General features: G+C 39.2%; 1 protein-coding gene across 12 annotated transcripts in view; it reads left to right on the top strand.

Moving 5' to 3' along the window:
* TCF4 (transcription factor 4) overlaps nt 1-13,568 on the top strand; it is a 314,022-nt gene that overhangs the window by 249,226 nt on the left and 51,228 nt on the right. Inside the window, exon 8 of one of the 12 annotated variants that reach the window (XM_065406724.1) lies at nt 11,830-11,892. The exons of the other annotated variants lie outside the window; for them this stretch is intronic. Within the exon in view, the coding sequence (XP_065262796.1) occupies nt 11,830-11,892 (63 nt within the window). The remainder of the gene's footprint in view (nt 1-11,829; nt 11,893-13,568) is intronic. 12 annotated transcript variants of the gene reach the window in all.

Here is a 13,568-nt window from a genome sequence, read left to right as displayed (position 1 = left end):
AAAGGCTTGGGGATGTGCTAATTTAAATTAAATGTGAATTAGAATTTACATGTGACAACCACACCTGAATCTCTGCAGATGGCACCTTTGTTCTTTTCGTCATCACTTTTATTTCTATCTCCCATTCTTTTTCCTTTGCCTACTCATTTATTCCTTCACTTACGGTTTGATGCTGAGTTGCTGAGCACCTATAACTGCTATTGAAATAATTGGATTTGCAGGATGCTCATCATCTCTCCAGATCAACCCCTAATTTCTCTCACTCGTTACATCTTTCTCTCCACTCTTGCATGCACTGTTGCATTCCACTCCCTGCCTTTGTCCATCTCTTTCCTCCTTGTTCCTCTCCTCTGTATTTCTTGGCTTCCCTTTTGCTTTACTTTACTTTACTTTTTGGCTTTCCTTTCCATATCTCTGTTGCCTTCCCACGTGTGCTCTTCCTGATCCATGCTCCCTCAGGATCCTTTTCCGAAATACGCCATAGCTAGGACACTTCCTTTCCAGTAACCAAAAATGAGGGTCACAATGTTAAAAATAAGGGTTACACCGTAAGGTCATGTGTTAATTCAGCCATTTCCTTCACTCTTGCCATTTCCCAATATCTAAATTGGCTTTTGTGGAGGCAGTAACTCTTGTCTGACTGACAGAGGCCTGGTTTTGGTGGGAATCATGGTCTTTGCTTGTTTCTCTGCTGCCTCTATTTTGTTTTCTGTGTTCTGGCTTTTCTCTTCCTCCCATCTCTCCTCCCCAGATGCTTTCAGTATTAGACAATAACAGCAATTTTAGTGTCTATAAGAAGCATGACCAGTACCTAATGCTGGAAGTGTTGCCAGCATCTGACATCTGAGGCTAATAGCATTTCTTGGGCAAAATTCCTGCTATTTTACACAGGATTAACTCTGTTGGGGTTAGTGGAGTTACTCCCAATTTACATGAGTGTAAAAATAGTAGAATTAAGCCCCTGATGTCTAATGTGAGTTCTCTCTGGGATAGTGCCCTAACCTTTCCCAGGGAGGTAAAAATAACATATCAGACTCACATCTGCCATTTCTTCCTCCTTCCTTCTCTCCCAAGATCCCAGTTACTCTGAAGATGGGGAACAAGCACAATTTTGGTGGGAGGCTATGCAGACATGATCACTCGAACCAGCAGCCAAAGGCTGTTTACCATCCTATCCCTCTCTCAGCAACAGGCTTCAACAAAACCTAATACAGTCTCCAAGTACCATTTCATTTGGTTGACATGGAGTTTCTCCTCTGCATCTATATGAATTTTGTTCTGTGGTGCTGCCTGTTTGTAGGTTTCATTGCTGGTGATGGTGAGAATTCTGAGATTCCTTCTTCTTTCCCTACCTGCTTTGCCCCCTCTCTAATTTGTTCCCTCATTGCCTTCACACCTGTTTTGATTCGTATACTGTGAACATCACTTTGGTATTTGTTCTCCTCCTTATTTTGCAATCCCATTTTTACCTCTAAGCTTTGTCCTCCCATTATTCTCTCTTTTCCTTTCTGCCTCATTTCCCCCTTTCCTTCATTCTCTTAACCTGGTTTGTTCTCCCTTCTTCTGTTTTTTTTCTCACAATTCATTGCCTTGCCTTTTCTTCATCCTCTTTTTCTCACTGTTCTCTCTCATCCTTCTCCATTTTCTTCCTCTAGAAGCAACTCCAAGCTGATTGGACCATTTGGGAAACTACGCCTTCTGATAATCTTATTTTCCAGGAGCACTTATTTCACATTAGGGAGAAGGGTACAGCCTGCCAGTTGGGTCTGTCAAAGCTGGGGAACGGTGGAGCAATGGAGGAAACTGCAGAATGAGTTGTTAAAGTGTATCTGCAATTTCCAAGCCTCCATAGTAACGACAGAGGATGATGGTATTTGTACATATACTGCTTTGGTTGTACTGTAATTTGGGAAAGTATGACAGTATAGAGAAATGGCAGAAAGAAATCAGTCCGAATAGAAACTATCCAGTCCATTTATGTTGTTGTTTCTTTTTTAAAATGTATATTACAGCATAGGGATGACATAATGTTGTAATTTAAAAAAAAAAAATTATTGACCCTTTTTAAACTTAGGCCATTCACAAGATGTGTAGTATTAAATAGTTCCATCTGGAAAATGTTTTAACTTCACTGGATCTGTGTAGTTAGAGTATCGGATAGGGTGGGATAAGAAAAAAAAGTTAGACAGTTAATGTTTAGTGTATGTTTCAAATAAGACAGTTGTTTGTGTAGAAGTGACTGGTGGTGCAATGGGAAGAAACACTGCTCAGCAGATGGGTGGTTTGGTCCAGATCTTTATGTTTCAGCTCAGAATGAGCTGTGGTTTATAAAACTGGCACTTTGCAGGAACATTTTTGAATCTACACCAGTCTCTACAAATTTCTGCTCGATCACATTAGTGCAACAAAAAACAAAACAACAACAAAAATGACCCAACACCATTCACAGCAGCATGCTATACTGCTAATTTTGTTGAAGTCAAAGGAATCTGATAAATTTACTGGACGCTCACAATCATTATACAGGCAAGAGTTCCACATCAAAACAGCAGTGGCTCCGATAATCCCAGTCAGTTTGTTGGTAGAAAACAGTGACACATCTAAAAAGCTTTAGCAGAAGAGATTTCAGAGCATCATGGCTAGGGCACTGCAATAATTCTCCTTTTAATAAGTTTATGATGAGGGTTATTGTTTCTGTTATTATTGTCACCAGCAGGAGCATAGACAATGGTGAGAAGTGAACCTGTTTAAAACGTACAGGCTAAATATAACTTTTTTTGGTACTCAGCAAAAGGTTGCAGGAGAACTCATGTTAATTAAAGAATGTGGTGCAAAATGTGAGGCAGAGACCATCCTCGATTTTGTGATCAGACTCGCACCTGCATTCATTTTCTGCAGTGCTCAACAACCTTCTTCATTAACCCTGGGCAACCTTTAACCTCCTGTTAGCCCCCAGGGCTTTACTTTTGCCAGTGAGCCCTTTTCGGCTTTGTGACTTACAGGTGGTTACTGTAGCTATGTACACTTGTTTTTCATGGTGCACCGTGCACTTAACGGCTCAGCGGGACCTGCAATTTCATACCTCTCATGGGGGTGGGGTGGTTTGCATGTGCTTTTCTATTTTGTGGCTCATATGGTATCAATTACTTTATTCGATGGCAACGCCAAGCCCTAGGCCTTTTGCATGTTTGTCCTGTGAGAAAGATCTGGAAGAGCCGACATCTGGTTTTGATTGCTGCAATTGCAGGTTGATAGAATAAACGCAGGGTGAGGTGGGTGGGTTTTCCTTCCGGCCCTTTCCACTCTGGGCTGGTAATGCGCTTCAGTTGTGGAGCTGGTCTTTTCATCATCTCACTCCTCCCCCACTCCCCACTCCCTCCAAATAACCAGCAGCAACATGTGGCCCAAATTAGGGACCTGTGATTTAAAAAAGCTTCCTTCTGCTGGAAACCTAGAATAGGTCAGTCCAGAAAATGGAGAATCTGCTCATAACATGTGGAAAAGGACAAAATGATTTTAACTAAAAGTCAGAGAAAGTTGTCCCTACATTAGCAAAATAGGCAGCGTTAGGGAGAATGAATAAAGGGGCTAATGAAATGCGTGTTTGTTTCCTTTTGGAGGGGCAATGCTAGAGCTGACTCATCTACCCAGTGTGGGTGAATCTTAGCTTTACTGAACTAGAGACAGTAGGGGGTACCCAGAAACTATCTCCTCATTACTGCTGCTCAGCAGGGATTGTATATGTAAGTGTGCCTAGGGAAGGACTAGCAGAGTGGGGAAAAGAAGGCAAAGTGATTATATAGGAAGAAATAGTGACTTTTTAATGTTGCTGATTAAAGTGTTTTGCTTTACAACATTTATGTGTTGATTGTGCTTCCAAGCCAGCTTTCCTTGTGTTGCCACCCCACAGAAGTGCAGTGCTCATTGTGTGCCTTTTCATATCGCTATTTATTTTAAATCTTCCACCAAAAATTAGGAATTCAAATAGATGAAAAGTTAATGAGGAGTCTTGTTTGAAAATAGTGCTGTGCGCAACCTCATTCAGACGAACTGAAAACAGACAGCCCTGACTAAAAAAGTTTAACTGCATCCAAAATGCAAATCACAGGGATGGGGAATGAGACCTGAGCGGCCAGTTACAGCAACTCATGCAGAAAATGATGGTCAAATTCTTTATCCAGTACTTATTTTGGAGGTCAGTCTGTACCATATCCAAAACCAATAGCCATCATAAAAATTGGAGATCTGTCAAAGGGGAATTTTACAAGAAGAGGGGCTCTCCTGCAGAGAGAAACTTCTGCAGTGGATGTTTATTACTTTCTCAGGTATTTGCTTAAGATAGTTTTTCTTTCTGTATGAGGCTGACATCTGCTAATGCAGCCCAGATCATTTCGATGAGTAGGCTTATTCTTTTTGACAGTCCTGATAGCCATTACATTATGCCATTTAGTAAGGTTCTTATAATTTAATAAATGTTCTCTTTTGAAATCTTCATTTTAAGGGAGTTTCACCATGTATTAGGATCTGTAGACTGATAGGTTATTCTGTTTTCAAATGTTTCCTTATATCAGGTATACACCTCTACCTCGATATAACGCTACACGATATAACACGAATTCGGATATAACGCGGTAAAGCAGTGCTCCTGGGGCGGGGCTGCGCACTCCGGCAGATCAAAGCAAGTTCAATATAACGCGGTTTCATCTATAACGCGGTAAGATTTTTTGGCTCCCGAGGATAGCGTTATATCGAGGTAGAGGTGTATTTGAAGTGGATTTCACTGTATCCAGAAATATGCAGCCTTAAATCAATACTGTATTTTACAGCTTGCACTTCACGTTTGAGCTTGGCATGCAAAGCAATATATTTTGTTTAATTTATCATCCTATGTGAAGGCCAGACTGATGGCTTGCTGTGTTTTGCCTTGTGTTGACGCCAGAGTTATCATTGCCATGGCATCATGGAGGGGAAGCCCTCAGCCTCAACTGGAAAACAAGGATTGCTTTTCTCTGTACAACTCCTGAGCAGAAAATGTTGAGAGGTATTTTAGTTTGAGAAAAGAATGAGAGTTCTCCGGCAATAGTACAACCAAGGCTTGAGAATGGAAAAGAGGGAGTTAAATTTATATGGGAAAAATGATGGCCAAGGTTGAAGGGGTATTTGAAAACCTTATGATTTCTGCTCAGACATGGTTTCTGAACACCTGCTCCTGGCTGTCAGCAAAAAGTCTGATGAAAAGGACTTGCACAGGGATTTGGGGGACAACATCCAACACAGTAAAAGGTGTAGTAATTTGTACTTACACCGCATCTTTCATTTAGGGATCTCAAAGCACTTTACAAATGTGCTGGTACTTTTATGCCATTGTTTACAGATGATGATGCCAGGGCATAGGAAGGTTAAGTCACTTGCCTGTGGTCACACAGTGAGCTAATGAGAGAGTCAGGTACAGAACCCATGATGTCTGACTTCCGATCTCTGTTCAGACATTAGCCCACACTGTATACTTCCTTAAACGATAGTGTTGTAGGATATGAGTTAACGGCCTTTTATTTGCTTTTGTATTTCCCAAGGCTGCCCATTCTTTTTTAGTAAACTCTTCAGTTGTACAATTCTTTTCTTCTACCATACTGAAGTTTTTGTTACATAGCATCATCCTGTATATATCATGGACTTCTCCCCAGGTACCCATTTGTCTTTGGAGTGGTCTGCAGTGACAGTATTTCCACACTACATGGTCAGTCTTAGCCCCTCATCATAAGGAGGCAGTCTTTTCAAAAGACAGATAAACCTTTCTACTGATATTCCAGGCTCTGGAAGCTTGCCTAATTCCTATTTAGCATTTTTCACCTGATCAGTAATAGCAGAATTTGAATAAGAAACTTTAAAATGTAATAGACTTCATGTGTTAGGTCCCTCACATAAGTCAGTTTAGTGAAAAAAAGAAAACATTTTGAAACATTTAGTTTACTGTTGTAATTATTATTAATAAATTAACTAATAACTAACTTTATAGCTGCTGTAACATATTCAAGTGATGTTCATTCCATTCATTTTTGTTTCCGTCATGACAGTGGTCATGTGATCACCAGAGTTCTTCCCCTCCTAAGACCATCATTCCGTTATCATACATTGAATTCAGGTTGGCTCCCCTCCATCTTTTATTGATCCAGATCTGAAATTTCACTGCATTTCACTAGTATTAATCTAGAAGTTTTGTTTTTGCTATTTCAAAAAGAATAATAGGTTATCTACAGTTGAGGGAATAAATAGAATCATAGGACTGGAAGGGACCTCGAGAGGCCATCTAGTCCAGTCCCCTGCACTCATGGCAGGACTAAGTATTATCTAGACCATCCCTGACAGGTGTTTGTCCAACCTGCTCTTAAAAATCTCCAATGATGGAGATTCCACAACCTCCCTAGGCAATTTATTATCGTGCTTAACTACCCTGACAGTTAGTAAGTTTTTCCTAATGTCCAACCTAAACCTCTTTTGCTGCAATTTAAGCCCATTGCTTCTTGTCCTATGCTCAGAGATTAAGAACAATTCTTTTCCCTCCTCCCTGTAACAACAAACTGTTATCCTGTCCCCTCTCAGTCTTCTCTTTTCCAGACTAAACAAACCCAATTTTTTCAATCTTCCCTCATAGGTCATATTTTCTATACCTTTAATCATTTTTGTTGCTCTTCCCTGGACTTTATACAATTTTCCACATCTTTCCTGAACTGTGGCACCTAAACATCCAATGTCCCTTTCTAGCCTTACTATTCAGTACAGTACTTTTCACTAACCTTAAGGCAGTGAGTTTCCCAAAAAATTAAAGGAGAAAAGAACATTTGGAATTTCTAGGCTGGCTTCCAAACTTTAACATAATGTGATAATTCTTTCATTATGTCACATTACATAGTGCCTTCTTCGGAACTTTCCCATCATGACACGAAATCATTTTTGAATTCAGAATGTCACGTGTTAAAATATTTGGATCTATAATGTATTTTCTGTGAATTCAGCAAACGAACTGTACACATCTGCAGTTCCGCAATCATCCTAGTCTACTACAAGCTAGGCCTGTTTTTCTTTCTAAATTTTGGATTGAATTATTGAGCTGATTTTTGTTTATCAATACTTATTCAATATAATTTATGTGCCTCTTTAAATAATGACATAGAAACGATTGCTATTTGAAAAATTTAGCTGGCAAACTTTTATGGATGGATAAATCTGAAAAAAAGATACCAAGGTTTCTGAGATTTTTAAAAATGATTGTGTGGGAGAGATATTGGAAGAATGGCAGGGGAGATGCAGGCTACTTAGAATATTCCATATTCACACAAGTTAGTCATCTCCTTCATTCACTTTCTTTCCCGTTGAAAATACTGCGTCCCTATGATATAATGAAAAGCAAATCTGTAGCTGTCTTCACCTTCTAGTGTCAGGGAGCATGCATCTTTGCTCTTAACTAGTATCATGCTGTCAAGTTGAAGGATGAAAAGCAAAGGCTGGAAATCAGTAGTGTTTTAAAGGCCTGACAATATAATGGGTGTTTTGTTTGAGTAAATATTGCCGGATCAGGCTCCCTTTCAGTAAATACAAGATAAAGACAGCTTTCTGTAACATCTTGAACTCTGCTAATTCAGCCAGGCACAGCAAAATCTGGGTTACTTTATATGAATCCAGTGGCTTTCACTTTGTAAAACTGTACAAATCTGTCTGACAATTGTCACTCACACCCATTTTCCTAGTTTCATGACATTTTGTAAGCTAGTATTTATTTTGGATATTTTCCCATCACTTCCCTACATAAAAATCTTTTTGCCCTCCTCTCCTCCTTTCAGTATTTTTGTGCCCTTCACCCCTTAGCTGGCAAAACCAGTCTTTCACATGCAGAAGTTGCCAGCTTGTCATTTACCAAAGTTTTACTCATAGTTTGTGCACAGACCCCGTGAAAAGTGAAAAATCACCAGTTTCCCATGCTAAGAAAAATGTTTTGACCCAGTTTATTTCTGATCATTGCCCTGGTGAGTTTCCTGTATTAAAGACTGGTTAACGTTGGGATGTCAGATCTGAAAGATGAAACGTGTCTGTTTCTATTATACCTGTTGGATGAGCAATTTTTTCCAAGCAAGTACATTTCTAGGATACATGAAAGCTACATGTACCATTGAAGACGTGTTGAGAAACACTGGCATATGGTTTTCTCTAAATCTGCTTAGAGTGCTAATGTCATGAATTTTGGTTATTTTCAGAATGTTTCCCCAATTGTATCATTCAGAAGGAATCTCCTACACAAAAGGACTCCTTGGACACATACGCTGTAATGTTGTCTAAGGTCCAGTGATGTGAGATCTATGGTGGAGATGTTCCAATGCATAAATGGCAGGTGCCTAACACACATTGACTTTCAGTGGGAGTTGAGCACATAACTACAGTTTGTGCCTTTGAAAAACATCCTACTTGTAACTAGGAAATCTTTGGTCCTCTGGCAGTATATTCTGGATATCTTTTTTTTTTTTTTTTTTTGTATGGCTCTTTGTACTTGCTGTGTAAAATGGTCTGTTTGTCACCAAACAGCATGATGGGTGCCCATAGCAGAGTAGTAGCTAGAGTATTAGTTGTATGCAGTCAGGCTGAAATTCAGTTTCATGTAAGCCTACTGTCGAAGGGGAGCTTAGTGCAGGCTTGAAAGGGAAGCCGAGTCCTGGCCATGATCTGTGTTTATATAGGGCCAACTGCCATGCTACACAGGAATTGTGTCCCCTGCAAAAAGTGGCCATGGAAGGGCTGTAAAGCTCACCCTACACCAGGTCAGTGGTTTGGGGTAATGAATTAAGTCCCTCAATTCACTCTTTACTCGGGTTTTGTTTGTGGGTTCAAGAAAGAGATTAAATTCACCCTCCATCTGTTAGATGCTTATAGGTACCATCCTTAATCCTGGTTATGGAGCCAACTCCCAAATGGACTTGCAGTCGGACAAATGGAACCAGAGAACAGGAAATTTTCATCTGGTCCAAATTTGAAAGAATTATACGTTGGCACATATTCAGCTATGGTCAGGTTGCTCAGGTGACTGGCCGAGGGCATTTCTGTGATGCACCATCTCCGAAGTAATACAGACGTACAGAGTCTGCCAACTTAGTGCCAAGACCAAGAGAAATACAGGTGTTCAAATACAGTAGTGGTTGAAGCTGGAGGCCAGGAAGCATGGTAAAGATCAGCTTTAGAAGTAACTTAAATGCTACTAACAGCACCACAGTGGGTCAGGTTAAATGTACTATCAGTTTTAATCACAATGATTTTCGAAAATTCATAAAAAGTCCAGTGGAGCATGACTTATAGTCTACACAGTAATATCTAAACCTGCTTGTTTAATTGAACTGAATTTATTTTTGAATTAAGGAAATTAGAGAATTGTTCTGTGCTTCAGATAAAGAAGGATGTACTACCTGGGTACATATGAATTTGTATATGCTGCATGTATAAATTATATTGTGTACGTACATGTCTGTGTATATATGTATATATTTCATCTACACATGTGTATCTATAGTATACTTACATATTCAGAGATAATATACTAATTATTTTGTTCAGCTACTTATATGCACATATCATGGTGTTGGACACAGTATAGTTGGTAAAATTTTCAAAAACAGATAAGGGCTTGTCTACCCGGTGGGGTAAGGTATACTGTGGGGTTGCAATTTCTAAAGGGCACCAATGTGTAGCTCATTAATTGGTCCATGAAGATCCTGCTGATGCTCACTGAAGGTTCCCTGATGTGCGTAAATGTAATGCTCAGGAACCTTCAGTGAACACCAGCAGGATCTACATGGACCAATTAATGAGCTACACGTTAGTGCACTTTAGAAATCACATTTTCTTAGTGTGCATTACCCCACCATGTAGACAAGCCCTAAGTGAAAATTCTACCCAGAAGTTTCACCTACAAAACCTGGAGTTGTGGGCAAAAGGAACCCATCAGCATAAGCCGTTGGTCAACTTGTGTGCACAAATAGGATTTTGCAGGGGGGGGGGGGGGTTGTGGTTGTAATTTGTGCACCCACATTTAAAAATTTGACGTTGTAATTTTGTGATTTGTCTTGTTAGCAAATGATGAAGTGAGGCACAGACACAAATTATTGAATAAGTCAATCAAATGAGTGTGTGTGTATGTGTGTGTGTGTGTATATATATATTCATTTCCATTTGATAACACATTTACAATGCAGTACTTTTCGTATTTATCAAAGAAGACTCATGTGAATCTGTTGCTTCTGCTTTAACTTTTTTTAAATAAAGCTACATCTTTGAAATGTAGTTTGAAATAATTATTGGCATATACAGATGAGCAGATGAGCCAAGACAAGGAGATGTGAGGGGGGGGGGGAAAGCTGGAATACATGTGGAGCAATATACACATGGACCATTTTGTTTTAACATATCTTTGTTTTATTTTTAAATACACTAAAAAAAGAGATATTTATGTCATTTTTATAAAATCCATTTTGTAAACATACATATTGGACCAAATTCAGAGGTGATGTGTAAAGTGGTGTATGGTACATGTGGAGAAGTAAGTCCAAGGAAGTCAAGTGAATCCACTTTGAACTTTGGCAGGTGTAAATTACAGTGGAAACAGGAGGATGTGTTTAGTTGTATTTCATACCACACTCCTCTTGTGCAGTGCTACTCATTTACACCACTTTATACACTGCCTCTGAATTGGGTGCAGTAACCTTTTTTGCCATTTCATGGCTTTGAGTTCCATGGTATATTGTAAAACTTTCATTAACAGGAAATCTTCAGGTCTTCTGTTGCTTAAGGTTCACACAAAACACATCAGATTTACAAGACCATGTGTGTTGGAGGAACTTTCTAAATTCAGGTTTTTGTGCTGGTTCCCTCAACCCCCAGTTCTGTGGTGTTTTGCTTTCCTACTCCATTCCATTTGATGCACTGGCAGCCTCAGAGGTCAGATCAGGATTTAGCAAGTTTTACTTTGTTGCTGCCTGCACACAGAGAAGAACACAAGGGAAGCAGTGGAGGTAGGTCAGCAGAGAAGGGGAGGTCATGAGAGGTGCTGGAAAGGGAGGAGAACATAAGAAGGGGAACAAAGAGGTGGGGAAGCTGGGAAGCCAGAACAAGTAAAATGGAGGAAGAAGAGATGTGAAAATATCTGATTGGTAAAGAGGCTTCCACTTTAGATTATAGTTAATTCTTCAGGATGCTTCTCCCTGCAAGTTAAGGTACAATATGTGATATATACAAAATGTTCTAAAATAGAAATGAAATTGCATTTGATTTTACTATAAAAAGTATAAAATACTTCATCTTGATTTGTTTCTTCCCTGAAAACTGTACTAACCTCTGGCATAGAGATCTTTGGCTTTAAATGTGGAGCTATTTTCCTAGCAGACATTAGTCCACCAATTAGGGGGGAAATGGCACCTTTTAATTGCAGCAGATCAATCTTTTATCTCTTACTAGCAGAGATAAAAATAGTCCACTCTTTATAGATTGGTCTTTTGTTTACTTAAATACAAAGGGTTCCATGCTTACTGCTTCTGCAGAGCGGCATTGCTATCAATGTCCTCTCCTGAATAGTAACATTAAATTAGAGCTACATTCAGTTGGAAGGTCAAGGAGTAACACAAAGACGACAAGGCAGGTAAGAGAGTTACAAAGAGAAAGCTCCTCTTTTTCAAAGGTCAGCCTTTTTGCAAGGGTCAGCTTGTGCCAGAGTAGCTAGCTCATAGCTGTTTAGTGGGCTGTGTGAAAGCAGTTAGTGGTCCTTTTCCAGTTCTTAACTGGCCTACTTGTTCGCAGATTCAGCAGAAAAGCCACAGACTGAATAAGCGTGAAACTGAACGGCGAGACTGGTGCTTCCAGGTCAGCATTGAAGCATGTTGGCAAGGCAGTATGAGGAAGCGTGCAGTGCCCCTCCCATGTTCAGTGGCTAGATGCATTCAGACTCCAGAACTGTTCATCTAGCACCTTTCATGAGCACAACATTCACAAAAAGAAAGATTTTTAAAAATCCAGTAGTACCCCCCCCCATTTTTAAATAAGTCAAGTCAAAGATGTAGGAAAAAGTTGTAGAGCAATGTAACTGGATGGGTGGAGGGAGATAGGCATTGAAGCAGCTATTTCAAACTGTAAAGAATCTTTATATAATATTACTTAAATCTTCATCTACTTCCCACATGTACTTGTAATTTAAGAAATCATCCTACTGTTAACCACACCTGCTTTTAAAAAAAGCAACAGAACAATGTTAATCTACTGTAAAATGAACACCATGTAAAAACTTGAGTATTAATCGCACACAGTAGTTAAATATATCATAGTATTTGTGGGATCATGAAAGTTATAGTAAAGATAAATACCACAATGCAGTACACCTCAATTTTAATATTAATCACTTTATGATTCGTTGCTTATTTGTTTTAAATGTAGCTGTATAAGCCTTCTCCAATATATGTGTTTTTCAGTCAGTATACACTGGTTGAAGGTTACATTGTTTGAAGGTGTGAGAAGTCTCTGAAGAGTGTATAAATTGAATGACCAGTAAACTCTCTTCTATGTTATTTCTTCTTTCTGACATTTATATTATATTACTGTGCTACCATATAGTAGGTATATTGTAGTATATCATCTGTTATTCGTCCTTCCGATCTATCTTTAACCTGAAGACAGTTGTTTTAGCATTAAATCTGACATCAAGGACTTCTAAAAATCCTTTATTATCACTCTCTAATAGCATCAACGAGATACATTAAGCAGTTCCAAGGGAAATGATTTTTGGCTATTGCTGACAGGCCTTTGGTCTAGATTTGTTTGTGCTCTTCTGTTTGGAGTCTTACTCTTTCCTTTTGCCTTTACTAGAAGTCTTCAAACAAATATTACTGTGTTCTGATTCTGTGACTGGCACTTTGCTTACAGTAAGCTGAATGAAACTACATCAGTAGCATCTGGATATTAAATGCCTTTCTGTTTCTCATGATTCTGCTAGGCGCTGAGTGCCCTGAATTGATGTCAGTAGGAGCTGAGGGTCCCCAATACCTTGAAGGCTCTAAATTTGGGGGAGGAGGGACTGACATGCATATAGAGTTTATATAAAGACCCTCCAGGATAGTTTGAAAATGTGTGTAAAAAATTTCAACAAATCTTTGTATTTTCACAACATGTGTTTGCATGCACCTTATTTAAATACATACCTACAGGAAAACTTCTTCTTGCAGAAGTGCTTAGAGCCTGATTCTGCCAACCTTACTCAGGTAGAGCAGTACCTTATACATCAGGTAGCCTTGTTGAAATCAACAGGTCAACTTTCAGAATAAGTTACTCAGCATAAGGGTGGCTCTTAGTTTTCTGTTTATTTTGTTGAGAGAAATCATTTGATTTCTCTTGTAATGTTTGTGAGATGCAGGATGAGCATAGATGGGATTTTTTTCTAACATTGCTTGCAGTTGTATTTTATTGGTGGATTTCTCTTTCCCTTTGCTGTGACCTGTGAATGTCAGAGTAGGCTGTCTGCCAATTTTGTGATCTGCTGCCTGCTTCAA

This window comes from Emys orbicularis, chromosome 6 (genome assembly GCF_028017835.1).
Source record: "Emys orbicularis isolate rEmyOrb1 chromosome 6, rEmyOrb1.hap1, whole genome shotgun sequence".
Lineage (NCBI taxonomy): Eukaryota > Metazoa > Chordata > Testudines > Emydidae > Emys > Emys orbicularis.
The sequence above is the reverse complement of the archived record's forward strand: the minus strand, read 5'-3'. Positions and strand labels throughout refer to the sequence as shown.